The sequence below is a fragment of the Schistocerca nitens genome, chromosome 2 (assembly GCF_023898315.1).
Source record: "Schistocerca nitens isolate TAMUIC-IGC-003100 chromosome 2, iqSchNite1.1, whole genome shotgun sequence".
Classification (NCBI taxonomy): domain Eukaryota; kingdom Metazoa; phylum Arthropoda; class Insecta; order Orthoptera; family Acrididae; genus Schistocerca; species Schistocerca nitens.
In genome coordinates, this window is record NC_064615.1 from 824,299,051 (window position 1) to 824,324,688 (window position 25,638).

Here is a 25,638-nt window from a genome sequence, read left to right on the forward strand (position 1 = left end):
TGCAGGTGCTGGTAGGGCAAGAAGCAAGGAGAGGGATGGAAAACATACAGTAGGTAATGCATGTGGAAAATACAGTATTTTTAGAAACTGAATTTTTATTGTTGTTTGTGATCTACCATGATGCAGATGCATCTGTTCCATACTCATCAAGTAAGTAAGATTACACAATGGTAAGACACTGGACTTGGAGCATGGCAATTCAAATACCCATCCAGCTATCCTTATTTAGTGTTCCCAAAGTATCCATAAATTGCTTAAGGCAAATCTTTTGGTCAAAAAAAGATGCAGCTAATTTCTCTCCCCATCATTTCAGAATCTGAGTTTGTGCTGTCTCTAATAACTTCACCACTTGTAGGATGTTAAACCCTAATCTTCCTCCTCTCCTTTCCAAAATGATGAGATGAAAGTCATGGGCAGTGCATTCCATCCTGGGAGATGAGCATTGTGGATCATTTAGGAGCAAGTTTATGGTTCTATGGTTGTTCAAATACCTACTGCCTGTTGAGAATATCTCACAGCTTTTTGTATTGAACAGAGGCATAAAGAACACTCAAAGAGAGCAACAAGAGACCATATTAAGTGTTTTCCAACTAGATAAATGTTTCCACCAGCACTACAAATATATGAGGATCTATAAGTTGGATTAGAGGTAAAAGAATCATATCACCAGTAACTGCTGAACTAAGCAGTGATATTTTGAAACTACTACTGGAAACATGACGCTGAAAGTTGTAGCGTACTTTGCTTCAATCACAGCCATCAAGAGAGAGAATTTGCTTGTCATCCAGCAGCAGCTCCTCATACTGCATCATGTATACAACTTACTATCAAACTAAAGTCCCCAGCATTCCATACTCTCACTCATCTTCCAATATAACAAAGATTCCTTAATGAAATATGAACAAGAAAGTCATTTGGGATTTACTCTAAACAGGCTGAGTGGTACTTGTGTAGGCTGTTTTACTGTACATAATCAAGTATCAAGCTGATCACCTCCCAGGTTAATAAAGAATGCAAGAATTATTTTATGTTTATCAGGGTACAGAAGGAATTGTACTTCAGGCTACATTTTTAAGTCAATGTTTTATAGAATTTTGTCCGTATTCTACAAGTAATTTGTTATTTACACTGAAAGATATAAACTGGGATATGCTGTCGTCTCCTCTGTAGTGCTCCCTGACTGTGTTCTCAAGATTCACTTATCCAGTGAATACACTGTATTTGACACAAATTATATAAACTCTTGAGGGCACTGGTGAAGAATAGATGTAATCGTAGATTTAAATTAAGTAGCTCTGAATCAATAAGTGCTCTTCAGGCTGTGTGTGGTGTGTTTTGCACAACAAACTAATTCAGACAATCTGGATTGCCTTCTCTCCCTACAGAAGCAGCAGAAGCATGTCTTTCTTCTGGGTAATAGGATATGTGGGAATTAGGACAAATAAATCTGCATGCAAATAAGTGAAGGATGTGTGTGCACAAGAGATACTATGGCACCGTGTGCTGTCATACTATATGCAGTTCTTTGTTGTGGAAGCACAAGATCATTCGTCACTGATAAGATTGTCTCTAATGTATTGTCATCAAAGAGACATTCAGTCTTAATCTTTCTTTCTTCTTTCATTGGGAGGGAGGGTTGTCACCCTGCCAGCATCATTTGTCAACGTTTACTTGGAAAGAAGAGTGCTTGTGTTTGAGGAACACCAAGATGTAGTCAATGAAGCAATGATTCAGCCATAGCATTCCTCCTACCAATTACTGAGGTGGGGGGAAAAGAAAGAAAAACAGGTCATTTTAATCCATCTCTGGTAGGGCTCTGCCATATTGCACGTAGATAACAGAAAGTGTTTTACTCTGACATCAGACCAACCAGGGACCACCTGATACACCAGCCAGTCTGCCATACATTTTAGGTGACAGGAAGAAGAATGTACTGCTGTATTTGCTGTACTATTTTGAGCCTTGTGAGCCCTGACTGGGGGAACCCATTATATTAAAGTGAACAGAGAATATTCAATAGAAGTGAAAGCAACATCGTATGCAGTGGTGATAATCTTTTGGAGCCTGTCACATTGCTTAAAACTGAAAGTAATATCATGAAACAAGCAAACAATTTACATCAGTAGTGACAAGATAAAATATTGGTAACACACTGATACAATACAGTGCACCTGTTAAGAAACTGTCTCGAATCTAAGCCGCACTTTTTTTCCGGGTTTTGTAATCCAAAAAACCGCCTGCGGCTTAGAATCGAGTGCAAAGTAAGCGGAAGTTCTGAAAAATGTTGGTAGGTGCTGCCACAACTAACTTCTGCCGTCGAATATATGTAGCACTACACAGGCATGCTTTGCAGGCACAAAGATAAATACTGTCACCAAAACCTCTGCGTCAGTAACAAAATTAAAAAAAAAAGAAGGTGGAAGACGAGCTTTTTTCTCCGTCCAGAGTTTCGACCACTGCATTTTCATACATTATCCAACGAAGTAAATACAAATTCCATATTGTTCATCTTCGAATGTAGCAGCATTTCAATGTGTTACGAAAATCCGACTGGCAAGACTGTGATGTTTGTCAATGTGCCCAACTCTACATTCTGAATTTTTTACTACCTGTGAGAAGAGATGGTTGCTAATAGGAACTTTTATGAATTGTGAATCACATGCAGTATTCTCTTCACCAGGAGAATAATATGAATATAAACATTTTGCCATGTATTCTTTCGTGTTTGCTGCTATCTCATTTAAATCCTGTCTGCCTAATAAACTATGAAACTAGTTAGAAAACAGCAAACGCCGAAGAATATATATATCATGTCATTTTTATATTCGTATTATTCTTATGCCTAATAGTGATACAGTCAGAAATTAAGCACAGCAATTGACTAGATTTTTAAATCTAAGATGACTCTAATTTCTGTGCAGAATGTAATGTACCAAAGAGGCGTCTGTGAAGATTTTCAAACGGAGAAAAATTTTCGCTAAACTCTCGTTCAGAACATCTTCTATCATACGCAGTCTATTATTTGGTTCTTGCTGATCATTATCCAAGAAAGCAGCAGTGTAAGTAACAACAAATAGCAGTCACTTGCCATTGTTTCGCTAGAGAGACGATTCCACTCTCTCTTTTTTTTAATTGTAGGCGGAGGTAGCATGCACAAAAGCAAGCCATGCCGCGAGTGGCGACAGGCCGTAAACACTCATTATCAGAATGCGACAAACAATGCATGACACAGTACAGTAATGCATTTTCAGCTTAGAGTGACGTAAACACCTATAACAAAGAAAACGGCACTTATCAGATCAAAGAAAAATAAGCAATCAATTCAAACCAGACGAAGCACGTGAAAAAGGAAGGGTAGCCGTATAAATACGGGCGGAGCGCCTCACGCATAGCAATAGCTACCTGGTAAAGCTTAACTGCTAAGCTTATGACTCGAACCAAACTACTGTAGCTGGATCGTCATTCATTCGACCTAAATTGTGTCTCATATTACAATGGACCAACTTTGTTTCGATTTGGAGGTGTGGCCTAAAACTTTTCTCTCCCCTTGAATTTCGAGTCTCAAATTTCAGGTGCGGCTTAGATTTGGGAAAATTTTTTTCCTTGATTTCGACTCTCATTTTTCAGGTGCGACTTAGATTCGAATGCGACTTAGATTCGAGTAAATACGGTAGTTGAGATGCTCAGCAAAGGTAATCAGACTTTTCTTGTTGAAAAAAAGATGATTGTGTTTTCACAAAACCCTGTTTGATAATTTTAGAGAAACAGTAATAAAAGTTCAGAGAATCAGTATTTGAACTAGGCTGCGCAGCAATTATACTATCTTCATCATGTATATCATTCACACATCGTCGGAATGAGATAAAGAGATTAGGGCTAGGGCACATATGGAGGCATACTCACAATCATTCTGTACCTCCACTCTGTTTGCAAATAGAATAGTATCGTGAGTTGATAATAATGGGGCAGTAACTTGTGAAGTATAGTTATGTTGATATATCTATTGTTCAGATAAACATTTTTCTTCCCTATCGCTGCTTGTAGCATGCTGAAATAATTCTATAATTTTGTAGGCATATATATGCAGGAGATAAGTTTCTGTATTTATCCACAGGTAAACATGCCTCTCCTGAGACTCTTGCATCAAATCAGTAACATGTACCAGAATGTGAAAGAAACACAAATGGAACTAAAAGAGGAACAGCAGCCTGTTGATCTGAAACATGAGCCTTCAGTCAATATGACTCACAAAAATAATGGATCATCATCAAGTAAGTTGGACAAAGTATGACTTGTGCATTTCACATTAAGAAACTAAGAGAAACAATGCAATAGTATTACTGCTTAGTATACAAGCAAGTATATTTAAAGCACTTAGGTGAAAACAGTGTTGTTATAGTGATGTTAATATTTAATTCGCTGTAAAACGTGCTTTGAACGTCTTTCCTACTCGTCATATTGAAATGAATGATTTAAACGATAGCTGTGTAGTTTTCAGCTGTAGATATAAGGTGCTGAAGGGAAGAAATATCATCCTCAAGCCTAGATAAAAAGGGATTCAGACTCAGTTGTTAATCTGTTGATGCTGCCAATTCTTTCCCTTTCCCTTCAGTGGGGTTATGGAGTACCTTAAGTTCTCTTCCATCGCCCTCATAAGTTTTGACTGATTAATGTTTCTTAGCAGGTTTCAAATTTTTGAAACTTCATATATTGTCTTTGTTTACAGCATCTGATCTCCATGAACCTGCAGCCTTAATTGATGAAAAAATAAAAATACCTCAGACAATGATCCCTCCTGAATTTCCACATTCATTGAGTCAGCACAAGACGATCTCCCCTTCAGCGTCTCTACGATCCAGGCCTCAGAGCTTCGCCCAGAAACTACGCTCCACCAGTAAGAGTGTTAAAGGTACAAATCAGTCTACAAAATGTGTTAAAAGCTTCTAGTTTAAAAATTCAATTAAGAGAATTGTTTCAAGATCCAGTATCACTGGGGATATTATAATACTCCATTTTTCCCATTATGGTGTAATTCACAGAAACCTTATGACTTTTTGTAATTTATATTCATGTTTTGAAAAACAATCACAAACACAATTTAGTGTAATTTAAAGCAAATTGCATCAAAAGGAACTTTCACCTGAGAAAACTGTAAAATTGTAGAGAGAAAGAATGGCTGGCAAACACTAACCTTTACGAGATGTAATTCCAATGCTGCTGACACATGTTGAAGAATGAATTTACCTCTCAATTTTCAATAAGGGGCTCTTTCTAAATCTGAGAATCATTGTGTAATATCCCTCATTTCTTACCCTGCCGAGTCTCTCTCTCTTTTTCTTGCTGAGGAACAAACTAATAGTGTCAGAAGCTAAGAATATTTTATTTATTTCACAGTATTTGTTACCAGTATTGGAATTTCACCCCTTGAAGATAAGTACTGACCAATCACTCAATTTCAAGCTAATTCAATAAGGAGCTGAATGTTATTGAACTGTATTTTGGAACTACTTATTTGGGTAATTTAGCTTATTTTGCCATGAGAAGCAGAGAATAAAATTAATATCTTGTGTTTAATAGGCTGTAAACTGATATTTTATGATAATTTCAGTGTAGCGAAAGAATGTTAAGGCTATAAACGAGATTTAATGTAAGACAGTATATACTGTTGTTAAATTTTATCTTTGCCACAGTGTAGTGAGATGAGAAATTCCAAGTGTGGAAGAATGCTGTTTTCATTGTTGTGGTTAAGGATGCTATGGCTATTGCTGACCTGAGCTACTGCTAATGCACTATAAACAATACTGCCCTGTATATAATGTATGGCTTGTGCTTTGAAAATACGCAATGTAAGCATCTTCTTGTTCTTTATTAGGATATATAAACTTGAATGAAGGAGTGACAACTCCTATGTTTGCTGTTAGTCCTTCTGGATCAGGCTTGGAACATGTCACTATTGCTTCAGATAAAAGTAAAGACTGCATAAATGCCACTCCTCAGTGTTGGAAAACAGTTTATTATCTACTGGATCTGTATGCCACAATGCCTGAAACCAAGACAATTACTCACAGGTAATTTGTTCAGTTGTTTTGATTTAATCCATTCTTTTTGCCTTTTATTTGTACAACTTTTAATTTTTACATGTATGTGGGATCATGTTTTCTTGTGGTTGTGTGCCAGTTATTGAAATTTGTTAGTAAATGGAACAAAGATGAAATTACTGTTTCTCCAATTCTATGCCTTACAGTACCAGGTTCTGTGATACTGACTGGAGCTTGTAAAAGGACGCACTATGTATTGTTCAAGCACTTTAATGAAACTTATTTTCACGATGCATTTATCTCACTTCATGACATAGATACAGCATACACTGTCAAGAAACTTCAGCCCCCTTGTAGCATAATTTGACCGCTGTAAACAATACGTTAAATTTCAAACACAGAAATGAACTAATTTTCTTAAGATAATTTATAATACTGTTGAACAATGAGAAAAAAGGAGCCGAGTGGGGGGGTCTCAACCAGAGGCTTCGTCGCCTCTGTGACTGCCGTGCACATGGTTTTTTTTAGGCTAGGCAGTAGTGCGAGGTGTCCCGATGAACACTCACCAGTCGACGTGCAGGCAGGGAAATCAGGACGCGCTCAGTGTAAAGACACTTCGGCTATCAAGATATTAGCAGTAAATTTTCAGAGTGTTTGGAATAAAGTTCGTGAATTTACTGCCCTCCAGGAAGCGTTTGGCGTGTAAATTATTCTTGGGACTGAGACCTGGCTGAACCCTGAGATAGGTAGTTCTGAAATATTTAGTGAGGGTTGGAACGTGTATCGGAAAGACAGATTAGACTCCGTAGGAGGTGGTGTCTTCATTGCAGTTGACAAAAATATTGTGTCTACTGAGGTCGAAGTAGAGTGTGATTGTGAAGTTATCTGGACATGTTTAACAGGGCTAGGAGAAATAAAGTTAATTGTTGGGTGTTATTACCGGCCACCAGGTTCCACCGTGACGGTTCTAGAATCATTCAAAGGGAGTCTACACTCTGTATCGCAGAAGTACCCAGATCATGCTATATTAGTCAGAGGCGACTTCAACCTACCTAATATAAATTTAAATGTCTATGGATTCATTACAGGTGGTACAGACAAGCTGTCATGTGAATTACTTTTGAACACATTATCTGAAAACTGTCTTGAGCAGCTAAATTGACAGCCAACGCGTAATGGAAATATTTTAGATCTGGTAGCCACGAACAGACCAGACCTCATCGACGGTGTCAGTGTTGAGACAGGGATTAGTGATCATGATGTTGTCATTACGACCATGGTTAGCGAAAGTTAAAAAGTCGGTCAAGAAGGCTAGGAGAGTTTCCTACTAGAAAGAGCAGATAAGCAGTTGTTAGCATCCTACTTAGTAAATGAATCGACTTCATTTACTTCCGGTACGATGGACGTGGAAGAATTATGGGCAAATTTTAAACACATTGTAAATCCCGTATTGGAGAAGTATGTGCCGAAAAAGTTGGTTACGGATGGAAAAGACCCACCATGATTTAACAACGCAATTCGGAGAATGCTCAGGAAACAAAGACAGTTGCACTCGCAGTACAAGAAAGATCGGGAGAATGAGGGCAAGCAAAAGTTAGTAGAGATTCGTGCTGCTGTAAAAAGAGCGATGTGCGAAGCATACAACCACTACCACCATCATACCTTAGCAAAAGATATTGCTGAAAACCCAAGGAAAATCTGGCCTTACATAAAATCGGTAAGCGGGTCGAAGGCTTCCATCCAGTCACTCACTTATCAGTCTGGCCTGGCAACGGAAGACAGCAATACAAAAGCTGAAATGTTAAATTTAGCATTTGACAAATCTTTCACGCAGGAGGATCGTACAAACATACCGCTGTTTGAGTCTCGTACAGATTCCCGTATGGAGGACAAAGTGATAAGACATCCCTGGGGTTGTGAAGCAGCTGAATGGGTTGAAAATAAATAAATCACAAGGTCCTGATGGGATTACAATTAGGTTTTACAGAGAGTACTCTACTGCATTGGCTCCTTACTTAGCTTGCATTTATCGCGAATCTCTTGTCCAACGTAAAGTCCCGAGCGACTGGAAAAAAGCGCAGGTGACACCTGTATATAAGAAGGGTAGAAGGACAGATCCTCAAAATTACAGACCAATATCCTTAACATCGGTTTGTTGCAGGATTCTTGAACATATTCTCAGTTTGAATATAATGAATTTCCTTGAGACAGAGAAGTTGCTGTCCATGCATCAGCACGGCTTTAGAAAGCATCACTCCTGCGAAATGCAACTCGAACCTTTTTTCACATATCTTGCGAACCATGGATGAAGGGTATCAGATGGATGCCATATTCCTTGACTTCCGGAAAGCGTTTGACTCGGTGCCCCACTGAGACTCCTAACTGAGGTACGAGCATATGGGATTGGTTCCCAAATATGTGAATGGCTTGAATACTTCTTAAGTAATAGAACCCAGTACGTTGTCCTCGATGGTGAGTGTTCATCGGAGGTGAGGGTATCATCCGGAGTGCCCCAGGGAAGTGTGGTAGGTCCGCTGTTGTTTTCTATCTACGTAAATGATCTTTTGGATAGGGTGGATAGCAATGTGCGGCTGTTTGCTGATGATGCTGTGGTGTACGGGAAGGTGTCGTCGCTGAGTGACTGTAGAAGGATACAAGGTGACTTGGACAGGATTTGTGATTGGTGTAAAGAATGGCAGCTAACTCTAAATATAGATAAATGTAAATTAATTCAGATGAATAGGAAAAAGAATCCCGTAATGTTTGAATACTCCATCAGTAGTGTAGCGCTTGACACAGTCACATTGATGAAATATTTGTAAAAACAAAGATGATGTGACTTACCGAACGAAAGTGCTGGCAGGTCCATAGACACACAAACAAACACAAACACACACACAAAATTCAAGCTTTCGCAACAAACTGTTGCCTCATCAGGAAAGAGGGGAAGGAGGGGGAAAGACGAAAGGATGTGGGTTTTAAGGGAGAGGGTAAGGAGTCATTCCAATCCCGGGAGCGGGAAGACTTACCTTAGGGGGAAAAAAGGACAGGTATACACTCGCACATATCCATCCACACATATACAGACACTTAAATATTTGGGCGTAACATTGCAGAGCGATATGAAGTGGGACAAGCATGTAATGGCAGTTGTGGGGAAGGCGGATAGTCGTCTTCGGTTCATTGGTAGAATTTTGGGAAGGTGTGGTTCATCTGTAAAAGAGGCCGCTTATAAAACACTAATTCGACCTATTCTTGAGTACTGCTGTAGCATTTGGGATCCCTATCAGGTCGGATTGAGGGAGGATATAGAAGCAATTCAAAGGCGGGCTGCTAGATTTGTTACTGGTAGGTTTGTTCATCACGCGAGTGTTACGGAAATTCTTCAGGAGCTCAGGTGGTAGTCTCTAGAGGGAAGGAGGCGTTCTTTTCGTGAATTGCTACTGAGGAAATTTAGAGAACCAGCATTTGAGGCTGACTGCAGTACAATTTTACTGCCGCCAACTTATATTTCGTGGAAAGACCACAAAGATAAGATAAGAGAGATTAGGGCTCATACAGAGACATATAGGCAGTCATTTTTCCCTTGTTCTGTTTTGGAGTGGGACAGGGAGAGAAGATGCTAGTTGTGGTACCAGGTACCCTCCGCCAAGCACCGTACGGTGGATTGTGGAGTATGTATGTAGATGGAGATGATAAAAAGATGAAGTGGTTTTTGTGCCATTTTAATTTACGATGAGCAGTTTTTGATGATACACAACCGCATTCATCTAGATTTCCTTCCAATCACTTATTGTTTCTACTAGTGTGATTTCAGTGTCTCAGAACAAAATGATTATATAAAGCAGAAAAAGTAATAAGCGGTTGAGTGAAAATCAGAACATATAAGTGAGCAGTCATTAACTTGGGTTTTGGTTTAAATACCACAGTACATTACTGGGTGAGGTTCTATTGATGGCTCTTCTGACCTTTAATCTGATTGCCAAGGCAGTTATGGAGATGGAAAATTTAACTTAACCTCAAACCACAGTACAACTTCTGATTTTCAGCTTAGACAAATTGTTACTTGATATGGCAGTCACTTAAATGCTGGTATGTATTCTTAACAAACTGGGGATGAAAGACCTGAATTTCTGTAATCATAACGTAAGGTTCCCCACTTACAAATCCTAAGAAGTTAATCTGATCCTGCGTAAGATGCGATAACAAGCGGAATGTCTGAGCGCATATAGTACATGGTAAGCAATGAAAAAAGTTGAGCTTTTTGTTTTCTTTTGTGCTGTGCTTTCTGTGGTAACCTAATCATCATTTATGCTGAAAAGTGCGCTTCAAACTTTCCTTTTTCTTTCCCTTTTTTCTGCAGTGAATCTATTGAATCCTTCTGTTCACTGTCAAGTATTGTACATTAATAGCAAGAAGAAATTCATTGTCACTTTCATTTTTGCTGTTTTCTATACATTTGTTATGAAACTTTGTTTTTGCGGATGTCTGATGCGTGAGCTTCTGTGAGAGAGAAACCAGACAGCTCATATTACTATGAAACTACACTGAAGTGGCAGAAGTCATGGGATAGCACATGGACTTGTACAGATGGCGGTAGTTTCACATACACAAGATATAAAAGGGCAGTGGATTGGCTTAGCTATCATTTGTACTCACATAATTCATAAGAAAAGGTTTCCAAAGTGATTAAGGCTACACGACAGGAATTAACAGACCTTGAACGTGGAATGGTAGTTGGAGCTAGACGCGCAGACATTCCATTTCAGAAAGTGTTAGGAAATTCAGTGTTCTGAGATCCTCAGTTTCAAGACTATGCCGAGAATACTAAATTTCGGGCATTACTTCTCACCATGGACAACACAGTGACCAGCACTTAACGATTGAGAGAAGCAGCGTTTGCTTAGTGTAGTCAGTGCTAACAGACAAGCAACACTGCATGAAATATTCATAGAAATCAATGTGGGATGTATGACGAACTTACCCATTAGGACAGTGTGGTGAAATTTGGATTTAATGGACTGTGGCAACAGACAACCAATGCAAGTGCCTTTGCTAACAGCACATCATTGCCTACAGCACCTCTCCTGAGCTTGTGACAATATTGGTTGGACGCTAGATGACTGAAAAACTGTAGCCTGGGCAGGAAGTCATGGGCCCAAATTGTCAACAAGGCACTGTGCAAGGTGGTAGTGGCTTCATAATGGTGTGGTCTGTGTTCAAATGGAATGGACTGGATCCTGTGGTCCAACTGAACCTGTTGGAGACTGTTTGTAGCCATTCATGGTCTTCATGTTCCCAAACAATAGCAGAATTTTTATGGATGACAGTGCCCATGTCACCAGGCCACAGTTGTTCGTGATTGATTTCAAGAACGTTGTGGACAATTTGAGTGTATGGATTGGCTACCCAGATTGCCCAACATGAATCCCATCGAAAGGTCAGTCTGTGCACAAAATCCTGCTCTGGCGACACTTCCACAATTATGGATGGCTGAAGAGGCAGCATGGCTCAGAATTTCTTCAAGAGACTTCCACCGACTTGTTGAGCCCAAGCCACATCAAATTGCTGCACTTTACATGGCAAAAGGAGGTCAGACACAAATTAGGAGGTATCCCATGGTGTTTGTCACCTCAGTGTGTGTGTTGTGGTGTGTTGTGTCATGTTTCATCAAAACTGATCTGCCGTAGAGTATTGGACGGACAAACAGTCTGCTATATACTTGTTCTTGCATTCCACCTAAAAATGGCGTGTGTAATGTTGGGCGGAAAAGTAAGACATACTGCATAGGAGCTTGACCACTTTTGCATTCAGCCAAAGCACAAGGACACATTTGTAAATTGCTTATTAACTGCTATTAAGTCAGTTATGACAAAACTTATCACAGCAGAAGGTTGCAGTTCAACATTGAAGAACAGTGGTGCATTAATATGCCACACCAAGGAATTCCTTAGTAATGTAAGCACTCTTTTTCTTATTGCCGAGGTATGTTCTTGATAATGGAGAGCACATAAGTTTTAACAATTAAAAAGTAATGAATTCTGTAGAGTGCACTCGCACACACGCTGCAAGATCGTGACATTCCATGACCATATCTGATTAACTGGTTGGCCCTACAACACTTAATTTCATCTTGATAAAAAGTTGTTTCCTAATGTGCTCAGCTATTGTGATTGTTATGCATCTTTGTGATCATCTAAACACTAAATTGTTAGAATTTATTCTTATATCTAACATTGTTATCTATTTTGGCCTTGGATGATACCTTTATTTATAATCATTGATCATTGTTTCTTCCTTCATTGTTAGGGTCAGTTTTGTCCAATGTGTGTCTCCATAACTTGTTTTCACATAGATTCATGAGGGATTCCATTCTCTACATTGGCACCTTGTCAGTAGTGTAAAAGGGTAATGTGAATGGGTGCCGAATTTCATTTCCATTTGATGCTTGCACCAGGTTCTGCATTTTTTGGGGAAATGTAATTGATATACTTTCATGCAAAAATGTTAAAAATTCAAAGAGAAATGTTGAATCTCTTCATTAGGGGTGGTCAAGAATTCTACATCAGCGCAAAGCTCTTGCACACATGTCGGTATCTGTTGTCCAACTGCACACTTCCTCCACCAACATGCCACACTGTCTGAGACTGCGAACCTGCAACGTTAAATGGCAATGTAGTCGCACAAGGAAGACTGAATGTTTTGTATGTGGCTTGGTTTCATATTTCCCAGCAACATAGATTACAAAGAAAACAATTTTCACTATTATTTAATAATTTTTGGCTCACTGAAAACACAATAAAAATTTATACCTGCCTTAGATTATTGGCACACTGGCAGACACAAAGAGTTCCACAGATTTTTGCCATTTAGTTTGCCATGCAATCATGACATACTAAATTTTGTAATTTGAAAAAGATTCATTCACACTCACATGTTAATCAAAAAGTTTATGTACATTTGCAGTCTTCTTATGAAGACTTCGAAATTCTTCTCAAGGAAACTTCGTAAACTTCTGGACTTTTAAAATACAAGATTTTTCTCTTTTAAATGGGAATTACATTACAGATCGGTCAGTTCCTTTAGCACATGCGCAGGGGCAGTTTCAACTGAAACAACAAACTGTCTCAAAACCAGCTCATAAAAAGATTGGCAGCATTCTGAAAATGTTTAAAAAAACTGTTCCTGTAATTCTTTCAGTGCCCCAATGAATTCTCAAAATTCAGATTTTGTTTACTGCTGGAGAGCGGAGGGAAGTGTGTGATTTTATTTTTTTTTTCTTCTTTGTGTGTGTGTGGGGGGGGGGGGGGGTTCCCTATTAAATCAGTTGTACGTTGCTTATCAGTGTGCAGTCGAGTCCACTAAAAACGACATGTCTGCGATCCCGTTTGGATCTCCTAATTTTAGTTCCTACTTTCCTATTCCCTCCAGAAATTCAATAATAGTGCGTCTCAAATTGAAAAATCATTCCAATCATGCCCCTCAACTTAACCATTGTACTTTGCAGTAATGTATGTTGTCTCCTTACTATTCATTCAATAGTGTAATAATGTGTGTGATTCCAGAAAATTTGCTGTTCATGCAACTAATCACATCACATGCCCCAAGCCTGCAAATTTAGCACAAAGTTCTTATTGATATACAAAGCAATGAACCCTTTACAAATCATCTGTTGATCATTGTAATTTTTTACTCTTTCATCACCAACTAAATCTTTATTCTTTGTACCTGGTGTTGAAATGCTGTGCTTTTGCAAATTCGCGATATCTGTCATTATGGACAACATAATAGATACTGAGAATTCACATCTTTCTCTTCAAGAAAGAACTGTGGTTCACATTCATTTGTAAAGGCCTTTGAGTCGCTAGAATGCCTCTTTTTGTGCAACCAGCTACTGGACCTTTGAGCTTTCTTTATACCAAGGGCAACTAGTGAAGATCAAACAGCTCTGTTATGACAGTTCTGCCGAATGGAAGAAAGTCATGCCGACTGAAGCATGCCACACCAAATGCCAGAAGAAACAGTGTTACATTGCATGAAATATCACACTGGACAAAGTGTACCAAGTAGTAATGAGCTATGCCAAGTCCTGGACCACATGCATGTGGCACATTGTGCATTGTGCATTCATGAAGTTTTGCATACGGTATCTGTCCTTGTTATACATGATTATTTAATATTTAAAAAAATGACACAAAAGCGGAGTCGTTAACCAAGAGAGATAGAATTACTGTGATAAAGTTTGGAATGGACTAATGGACTGCACATTCTATTTCCAGGGAATTTGAGCATATGCGTATCACTAAAGGTCTGATAAGAAAATGGTGTCCTAATTGTTCTCACAAAATTGTCACTTACTGTTCATAGTGACCCCATTAAACCTCTTTTCAAAACCTTCAACATATTTAAAAGTTCTACAGAGTGCTGTTATAAGTTTCCAGAAAATAGTGACATAAAATATTACTAATATCAAATTAAACCACTGATATTCACTTCGGGGGGACTAGCACACCTAAATTATCAGTGTAAGAAATGGTAGCTACTAGTGAATATAAAACCTAATGCAATTTTATCAGATGCTTTTCCTATTTCCTTTTACAGAAAACCTACAATAGTAAAAGTAAAGAAGCCATATGGCATTTAAAAGTAGTACTGCTCAGTGCTTCTTATGAACATAGGATGTCTTTGTTCTTGTTTTTATTTATGTTTCACACAGCATTGCCGTATTATTTTACAGAAATTGTAGTAGTTTCTGATTACTTTTCATAGCAGATTTAAAAGGTAACTGACTTCTCCCACAGTCTGTTACTGCTTGGGTAGGCACATGTATTTTTCAGGCTAAGTAGATAACCATTGTTGTTACATAAAAAAGTCATGTACTGGTAGTAATTTAAATACACTAACACTTGGGTTGTGTTATAATTTCATGTGCACTAATTAAGTCTTTTTAATAAGTAGTAATTGTCACATGTAAGTAGGTTTTGTTGTTAACCACACATTAGTGTTGTGTTAAAAATTGTGTGATTTTCATATCACTGTAATTGAGAAGGGGGCCAAAACATTTTTACAGTCTACAGATTGGTAACTATTCATATAATTGTGGTCTTTTTTTGTCACTTAATAATGGTATATGCCATGTGTTATACAGCTTTTGGGTCTAAAGTGTGTAAATTTTAATTGTGTTAGTTGGCCCACTCCCAAATTATTTGTAACAATCCTGAAATGTTTGAGATGTGGTAGGGAAGTTAATTGTGGGATGGAATGCAACTGTTTTTATAGGTAACTTCGTGAGAAGGGGATATTGTGGCATATGAAGCACAAGAAACGGGGGGAAAGGATAGACTGCTACTCACTATGGTGTAACAGTGCATGCAAAACCCTAATTGGGGTGCGACAAATTGATATTGTGGTGAATGGCATGTCCCGATTGCGAGAATAGGTTGTTATGTACTACGAACATATATCTGTGTTTTACGGAACCAAAGATTTTGTTTTAAAGAGTCTTTGTGAAGGAAATGGAGAGATCGGACGTGTGAGAGGAGGAGAGAGGTTGCATTGTTGTGAGATGCCATTATGGTATATAGTAAATATTGAAGTAGTATTTTGCACACAATAAAATCCAATAGCTAACATCAACTATTCAAGGTGTGTATATCTCCATACTGAAATTAGTTAATTATCACAGTAGAGATATTACAAGATGTAGATCGCTCAGAAGTGAAGTTTGGAATGATAGTGTGAACCTGAATTTTCCATGCTAAGAATTCATCAAGAGATTATCTCCGAATTAATAAAATTTAACTTGCTAAATTGTTGGACCTATCATCAGACTCGTCAAACAACATAGCACACAGCTGTACCAAACGATCTGCGAAGCGAGTAAAGGTTTTAGAGATTTCAGGTGGAGCAGATAATGATGAGAAATTTCCGTGAGTCGCCACTGTAGAAAACATCTCTTGCTCTCCTGTGGTATTTAAAATGAAATATTTACATTTTCCAGGTTTTCGGGAGAGTAAAGATAAAACAAAATAAGGAACTAAGCTAAACCAACTAAAACCAAAACTAAACCAATAATTAAAATAAAAACACACATAAAGAATATTTATTTATAACAATAAATAAGTAAAGAATATTTTTAATTAACTGACCAATAATAATAATAATAATAATAATATGTTAAATCACCATAAAGATGACATATTAAGTTGCAGACGAGCATGACTCTTAAGATTTAGCTTCCAGCCAAAGCCTTCTTCAGGAAAGAACCACACACACACACACACACACACACACACACACACACACACACACACACACACACACACAAGCAACCACATTTCATGCACACATGACTGCCATCTCTGGCAGCTCGGATCGGAATTTAGCTGTCACGCTAAAGGAAAGCAGCAGCTATTTGGATGGGGGGGGGGGAGGGGGGGGGGTGTCAGAAAAAGAGATGAGCAGAGAATGGGAAAGACACTTGGGTGCATTGGCAGAAGGTGCACACAGTGAGGGTGAGGGTTACTATAGGTTGAACCTGGGATAATTTCAGGAGCAGAGAATGTGTTGTAAGGATATCTCCCATCTGCACAGTTCAGAAAAGCTGGTGGTGGAAGGGGGGATACACATGGCCCAGGTTGTGTCAAGCATGTTATGTTCAGCTGCACGCTGTGCCACAGGTTAGTCTACTTTGCTTTTGGCCACAGTTTGGTGGTGGACATTCATTTTGAGGGACAGCCGGTTGGTAGTCATACTAATGTAAAAAGCTGTGCATTGATTGCAGCAGAGCTGGTATGCGACATGGCTGCTTTAACAGGTGGCCAGGCCTCTGATAGGGGAGGATAAGCCTTTGAAAGGATTGGAATAGGAGGGTGGATTGGGCAGGTCTTGCATCTGTGTCTTCCACAGGGACATGATCTCTGTGGCAAGTGGTTGGGTTTGGGAGTATTGTAGGGATGGACTAACTGAGGTGTTATGAAGGTTGATTGGGTGACAGAGAAGCACTTTAGGCAGGGTGGAAAGGATCATGGATAGGATGTCCCTCAATGAAGGATGTGGTTCATTTATTCGAGTTTGGGGTGGTGTTGGTTGATGAAGGGGGAATTTCTTTGTAGCTGGTTATTGGGGTGGTCAGAGGATGGGGAATGTGTGGGGAAATGACAAAGGAGATGTTTATGGACTAAATCTGGGTAATAGTGCCTGTCAGTGAAAGCCTTAGTGAGACCTTTAGCATACTGGGCAAGGGAGCTCTTGTCAGTACGTCAGATATGCCATCCCATGTGGCTAGGCTGTATGGAGGGATTTTTGGTGCGGAAGAGGTGACAGCTGTCAAAGTGCCAGTACTGTTGGTGGTTGGTGGGTTTAATTTGGACGGAGTGGGGATGGAGCCATAAGAGAGGAGAAGGTCAGCGTCCAGGAAGGTGGCTCTCATGGGAGTATCACTGTAGTCATTGTGCAAGGCCACCAAGTATTTTAAGGGTGAACTCTGTTTGCAAGCTATCAATATTAAAAGAAGTAATTAGAACTAAAATGTTGAGCTTGAAAGACTGAGCGATAAAAAGATTAAAGTAAATTTATTGCATGAAAAAATTATAGTCTTAAAAATTAAAATCAGTAAACTACTGACTTGTTTATAAGAATCACAGTGTGGTGAAACATTGTTGAATCAGAGTAAAATATTGTGGGTAAAGAAAACATCCCACGCAGCTTACAAATAAAATACAAAACTTCTTGTTTGGGTAACTTAGTTGAAGAGTATAACCATTTTTCAAAGTATATTTTTTTAAATTATAAGAATAGTTTCTGATTGGGGCAGTGTGGAAGGTGAGAAAACAGAGAAAAAGCATCATTTTGTGATTCAAGAAAGCTTAAGTTCATAATTTATCGCAGCTCAAAAATCTGTCTATAGCAGTGGACAGAGAGAGGAACTACACCAAGTACTAAGAGAAATGGAAATGCTCCACCAGATGTTGGATGATACCAAATGCAAACACCTGCAGTAGGATAAATACTTTAAATTACAATTCTTGAAACACAGAAGTACTAATACTTTATAGATTCACTTTCTGCTGTTAACTGGAATCCAGTTGGGTTGGATCCATTTGTATTTTAAAAATTATACAATAGTGGAAGAACACAACAAATTATTTTAAACAGAATTTACAATAAATACTCACTGCAAAAGAATTTATATTACTTCCCATTCTTGATATGTATAACAGTGGAACACTGACAGTAATAGAGATCTTACTTCTTTATTTCTTCACTTTTCTTTAAAATTGTTGAGCCAGTAGCTCTTTTATTTACCCAATGTAATGACAATGTTACTTATTAATCATATGTTTCAGCTCTGTCCATTTCATGTTGTTTAGGAAAATAAGATTTTTATTTCCAGGTTTTCAGTGCCAGCTGATGTATCAGAAGGATACAAAGGAAATAGAAAGTACGACTTACTGATGGAAGCAAGGGCCAATGAAGATGTAGAGAAAGGCCTTGTGAATGGTGGTTCTGAACACCTGGCAAGACTAACACCTGTACAGCAGGACAAAATGAGAGAACTGAGTATGTTCCTGCATATATAGTGAATGTTATTTTATGCACTTCTCCTTTGGCAAAATGTAGATTTATGTAAGCATCCAATTAGAGGCTTCTCTTTTTGCACCTAAAAAAGAAATTTGAAACCACACCTCAGAAAAAATACTTTAGTTTACATTTTATTGCTTGCTTGATTAAATAACTTCTGTGAAATATTAGAATGAATGTTATTTTTTGCACATAAAATAGAAACTTAAACCCTTGATTGATTAAATAACTTATGTGAAATAATAGAATGAAAATAAGAATCCACATAAAGGTGGAAGTCATAGAAGAGTAATCTTTTGAAAGTTGAGCCTTGAAACAGGAAAAGCTATATATACTCGATACATATGAAAGTGTGTCTTACCTTTCTCCTCAAGAGAAATTGCTGATATTCTAGAGCTTAAGCTGTATGAATTTTTCAAAATAATTAGCTACTTTTAATGTGTGAGTGCTCACATTAAATCAAGCATCATATGATGATATCATCTTGCAAGGTATCAATTTTTTGTAATAGTGTCACTGTTCATGACACATAAACCAACTGAAGTATGATCCATAACTTCTTAAGTGTTTTGCAGCATCGTGGATACTTTAATTGCCCAGGTAGTGTGGGATATAGTGTCACCATTAACTTTCTGTTAACCTGATGATACCTATTCCATTCTTTCATTACACAGTAGAAATTTTATAACAACATTGTGATAAGGAAAGTTGCTACTCACCATATAGTGGAGATGCTGAGTCGCAGATAGGCACAACAAAAAGACTGTCACAAATATTCAGGCTTTCAGCCAGTAAGGCCTTCTTCATAATTAGACGACAAACACACACATACACACTCATGCAAATGCAGCTCACACACACAAATTTTATGTTAGATATAATGCTGATTGATAGTTAATTGTGTAACATATGTATAGAATGCTATATAATGTAGTAGGAAACAGTTGTGCTTAGACAGAAATAAAAGTATTTGTTGCAGCAACAAACAGGTCGTGAAGAGTCAAACTAGTGTTAAAGGAGGTCAGTACTATCTAACATTGAAAAGAACCACATAATGATGACACAAGAATAACTGGAGCCATGTTGTGTGTGTGCATAGTTCCAGATTTTAGTGTTTCAGCAGTTAGCAAACAAAAACTTCTCTCGTGTCCAAAATTGTGTTGATATTCTTTGGTGGTAAATGTACTAGTGCGGTATGAATACAGTGTGTCACACTGTAAATACCCAATATTTGTTACAAATAAGAGCTTATTGTATATAACTACATTCTTCTGCAAGCTTCAATTTTGCCAAGTTATGCTTTGTAAAGTTGCTTCTTAATTTTTGCTAAGGCTCTGTTAGCTGATCTCCAGTAAGGATTTAGTTGGATGTTTTCAAATATTGTATATTTTTAATGTGGACACAAATCGTCCTATTGCCACCAGTGATGAACATGCTATTGCAAGCAGTTTGTACACTATGCAATACTACCTTCTGCAGTGGTGTCTCCAGAAGTTTTCCATTTGTTAATAATTATGGAACATCAATATAGTGTATTCAAGTTTTTAATTTTTCAGTGTATTAAAGACACCATTATTTGGTGATTAGTGTAGGATACATTCAGTATATCAGCACTGTACAGTTACTGATTTAGCCTGAAATTAAAATTTTGAGAAAACTGGAGGATTAAGTGTCAGTGCTGTGTCTATGAGTGCATTGAGAATTTTGCTTTCATAAACAGTTATGTAAATAAGAGATTTGAAGCATATTAAAATGTTTCTTGCTTGTACAAATATAAGCTGTGTGTATTTAAATAATTGGATTTGTCAGTGTTGGCTTTAAGGAAAGTAAAACAACATGAAAAGTACATAGTTCAGCTCTCACAAACAGACGTATTTCTAGGCTTCATTTTAATGCTATAAATAATCAAAGTCTTGTAATTTAACATTCCTTTATACCTGCTGGTTTGTTTAAGATGGGTGTTTTTTTTAACCTGATTAGTGAAGTGTAACAAGTGTGAATGTTGCCATACTTCAGAAGAAGAGGCCAGACCCTGAGGCCAACTGACTTCAGTGAGTTTCAGCATTCTGGTTGGGACCACTCGAAAGTAACTCCTGTGAAAGAGTTTTCAAAATAATCAAGGTCAAAGGTCATGTAGTGGGATCAATTTTGGAACTGGTGGAATGGTTGTAAGGCTGTGAAAGTAATGAAATTTTGCTTATATGTGTTAGACACACAACCTAATAGTTCCTGGGAAATTAAAGAATTAGTAATTTTGATCAAGATGTACTTGAGGAGGGAAAGGCTTGTAAACTGGAACTGTGGTCAAGTACTATAAAGCCTGAATTCGGATCACGCTGGAGTTCATTCCCCACATCTTACCATATTTTTTTACTCTGTAGTGAAAGAATGCTATAAAATTTAATTATTATGAAAAGGATAGCTGCTACTCACCATATACCAGAGATGCTGAGTCACAGTCACTCAACAGAAAGACTGGCACAAAATAAGCTTTCAGCTAAGTTCTGTGTCAAAGACTTGTATACTGCGACCATGGCTAAGTACTAGAAAGCCTGAATTCAGATCATGCCTGAGTTTATTCCTCATGTCTTACATATTTTGGCCAAAAGCTTATTATGTGACAGTCATTTTGTTATGACTATATCTGACTGAGCATCTCGCTAAATGGTGAGTAGTAACTATCATAATCTTGTTACGTTCCATGCTGGATTTTTCATTGTTTGAAATTGAATTATTGTTATTTTTATTAGAATATATTCTGTAGAGAACAAGGAGGGGATATATATATATATATATATATATATATATATATATATATATATATATATATATATGATTGCAGTATTCCTAGTGTATCTTTATATATGATTGCAATAGAGCTGATGGACACACAGTCTTAATGAAATTGAGTTTCATTACTAAAAGCAGATGAGTTCACATTAAGTTTTAATACAAATTTAATAAAATAGAAAATAGTCTTGTGTTGCATGGGAGGGGGGGGGGGGAGGTGCTTTGTCATGAAATGAAAATAAAATTTGTAACAGCATTCAGCTTCTTGCGAGTAAAAACTATTGCAAAAAATATCAACTGAAACTATACATCTACCGGGAACAGGTACAAGCAGAGGACAAAAGGGTGAAATTTTTTTGTTAGCAAAATTTCTGTTTTGTTAACCAGTAGATCTCACTTCCTGCCAAAATTGGAGAAGAAAGCAGTGCCAGTTTAAGGCTGAGTCGACCCAAGCTGCCACACGGACGCCAAGCTGAGAGTTGCCACAGCTGAAAGATTTGTATACAGGACATACCACAATTTGTAGGGGCCACTTGGGATGCCAAGCTGAGAGGGGCTTCCCAAGAGCAAGACTTATATATAGTGTGTATCACAAGTAGTAGCAAAAACTGACACAGGTGAAAGTGTACAAAGAGAAAGGGGAGAGAAGGGGCACCAAATCATAAGTCGCTTGTGTGGAAAAATGTTTTCAAACTACCCCTGGAAGAAAGACTCTTATATAGGTATTGAGGAATATAAGATACAATAGAAAAAAATCTGGGAAACTTACAGATAAATCAAGAGAGTAACAAAGTAGGAAAAGATGAGCTCTGTCTCTAGTTAGCATTTCTGCAGCAGCTACAGGTTCAGTGTACAGGTAACAAGTCCTATGCTATCCTTACCCTGGTAACAAAAAACTTAAACATATGTGTAAAGATTTTGGCAATGATGACCTAATGCTTGTAGTTGGAGGAGCTGGAAACAGTTTTGCTTTTTTGGTATGGAACATAAAATATAGTATTAGGTGTGACCTGGTCAAAATAGTGTTATCCATTGTACCCTTCAAGTGTGGGTTTTATTGAGGTCCTGTGACGCCAAGACCAGCCCTGGGTTAACACTACTGTTAAGTGAGTAAATACGGAGCTGTGCAGCTTCTTTGCAATGGCTGTCAGACTTCATATCATTGTAGTTTCTTTGGTTGCTGCAGAGAGGTTCACTTCTTATGACCTACAATTGAATAGGAGTGTTATAGACAAGTCATCAGATCTATTGGCAGGAAATGTAAGTGGTCTGGAGTCTACCAGTACACAAATGCAAACCTCTGCACTTATTAGGCTCAGGTGAGACTAATGTCTTAGTCCAAAACTAGAATTCAGATGGACAGTATTACAGGAAATTAAACTGACAAAGACTCCCAGTTCATCACCTAAGAGTAGAGGGAAATTGACTTGCTTCAACAGTATATTAGGGGAGTAAAAAGTAAACCAAGTTTTTTTGTTTGCAACAGCTTAGTCGTCTGAAAAAAACTGATGTCAATCTTTTGTCTCAATACCATATTAATGCAGCCATAGAAAATCTTAAAAGTGCGTAGTTATAAATTAGCTATATATTCTTTTCTGGACAAAGAAGAAGCTGTTAAGTCATAAAATTAATGTAAATTTTTAAATATTAAATTATGTTTACATCAGGATATAGAACTATGTTAATGTTAGACATTGTAATAATTGCTATTCTTACCATGTTCTGAGTAATTGAGAAACATCACTGAAAAATTTCGATCCCTTATTGTGCTGTCCATCATGCAGAAAGAAGGAAATGTTGATTTGTGGTCATTTTCATGTAAATGTCTTAGGGGAATCTGACAGGAAAAATGAGCTAGAGATATTATAATTTCGATCCCTTATTGTGCTGTCCATCATGCAGAAAGAAGGAAATGTTGATTTGTGGTCATTTTCATGTAAATGTCTTAGGGGAATCTGACAGGAAAAATGAGCTAGAGATATTATTAGCGACTTACAATTTAGTATCAATCATAAATTTTCCTACTTCAGTGTAGTAGTATGCTAATTTCTCAACAAAAAAAAAAAAAAAAAAAAAAAAAAAAAAAAAGGTGGGGGGTGGAAATATATTGTCAGATCATTGTACTTAGCAAGACATATTACATAATTTAGATATACATACTGTCTGGAAACACTCTACAAAAACAATGAGTGTGTTTAATCACAAAACAAATGAAAATTTTAGAGAAAGCATAAAAATGTTGCTCTAAATACAATATATTTGTTAATAAGCTTATAACCATTCTTCAAAGCAGTTTTGCCAAAAACCAAAGTAAAAAATGTGTGATACTAGGTTGTCTTTTAAAAAACTGTGGATCACTATCTTCATAAAACCTTGGATCACTACAAGTATTAAATCAGTGCATGATGAAAAATGAAAATCTATAAAATAGCCGGAGTTATGGATCCTGGAGTGCTTTCGTAGTATAAAGTGGACTGTAACATTCTAAGAAAAGTACTCCGGCATACGTATACCTTGTCAGAAATTGAATAGTCGGACAATGAAATCTAATCAGTACGAAATATTGTTAAGAGAGGAACAGAGTAAAATAAAGTATAGATAGTGACATTATTTTTATTAAAGAAAGTAGGAACATTATGAAAGATAGTTCATGTGTTACATTATGTTTGATAATTACTATTTAGAAATAGATGGAGACATTAGTTCAAGAACTTAAGAAACTATACAGAGGAAATGTGAAATGAAAATTTCTCATTCATTCTTATCTGAAATAAGAAAGATGTTAAGAGTGTTATAATAAACCCAATTAGAGAGAAAGCAACACACAAAATTGTTCATACATTTTTCAAATAATTATTGAATGGTTCTCTGAAAATTGAGTTTCACAGAATTCTGAGAAAGCCCATTTCTTCTGGGCAGTGGCTTCAATTTCATAAACAAATTATTATTTAAATACTGGTAGCCTGTACAAAAGCATCTAGTTTTAAATGTTGATGCATGAGTAGTACTGAAAAATATGTTAACTTATATGTTATTGTGAATATGATCTATTTGTCTCATAATATATGTATGCTAAACATTTGATTTAGAGTACAGGAGACAAGTCAAAATATGGTTAATACAATTTCACTGATATAAAACTCATATATAATGACATGGAGTTATATTTAAACATTAATGTAACTTTTTTATGAAACGATACCTTTACATATTTACACAAAAAGACAATAAATAAACTACATCCTGGCAAATATTCAGTTCATCATTCATGAATAGCAGCATCTCTGAAGCAGAGTATAGCTTTCTTTTCAGTGAATCTAGATACATTGGTTTTTTATAAATTTTCATTCCCATATCCTAGGGAGTCTGAGCATGTAAGTTTAAATGATGAGATGGAGCATAAAATTTTCTTTTTTCTTGTATTATAAGTGTGATCAAAGTGGTTCTCCCTGCATAGTTCTAAATTGGTATGCAGATAAATGACAACATTATACGGGGGGAAGGGGGGGGGGGTTACTGCTAATAATTTCAGATTTTTAAATAATGAGCAACATGATTCATTCCTATATATATATATATATATCCTGTAAACTGGCTCATTCCATATAATTTTGTTAAAAATTGTTAAAATTATTTATGGAACATGTAAGTAACTAACAACTCTTAAAAGTAATATTAAGTATTTGATGGTATCTGCAATAAGACACTAAAATGGTGTGATCATATAATATGTAATGTCCTTAGCTACAAGCTTAATACATAATTAATTCAGAATATTTTTCCATATATATTGAAATATGCCATTCCTAGCAACTCTATAGAAAATCCTTGATCAGTTAATATTAAAGGATTGTCATCCACCTTTGCAATAATGGCACCAGTGGTCAATCACACTTGCCAAAGTGGCAGAGTGGCAAGACACTAGCCTGACATTTGGGAGGACAACAGTTCAAATCATCATCCAACCCTCCAGATGTAGGTTCCACAATTTCCATAAATTGTGTGATGTGGATTGCAGGATGATTCCCTTGAAAGGACATGTTTGATGTCCTTTCCCTATCAAAGTATGTGTTCTGTCTGTAGTGACCTCATTTGTGATACTTTAAGCCTCATTAAACCTTAATGCTCTTGTACTTTCTTAATCTATCTCAATTTGAATTTCAAAAGGTCTGCTCTGCCGAGAGAGCATTTCTACATTCTCTCAGCTTATAAAATTTTTAAGAGTTGA

The 25,638-nt window shown here is 37.2% G+C and overlaps 1 protein-coding gene across 1 annotated transcript in view; it reads left to right on the plus strand.

Annotated features, from left to right (window-relative positions):
- Nucleotides 1–25,638, plus strand: part of LOC126237082 (transmembrane protein KIAA1109 homolog) — a 567,281-nt gene that overhangs the window by 349,543 nt on the left and 192,100 nt on the right. Inside the window, exons 50-53 of the mRNA XM_049946881.1 lie at nucleotides 4,115–4,271; nucleotides 4,727–4,909; nucleotides 5,873–6,068; nucleotides 18,433–18,599. Coding sequence (XP_049802838.1) covers nucleotides 4,115–4,271; nucleotides 4,727–4,909; nucleotides 5,873–6,068; nucleotides 18,433–18,599 — 703 coding nt within the window. The remainder of the gene's footprint in view (nucleotides 1–4,114; nucleotides 4,272–4,726; nucleotides 4,910–5,872; nucleotides 6,069–18,432; nucleotides 18,600–25,638) is intronic.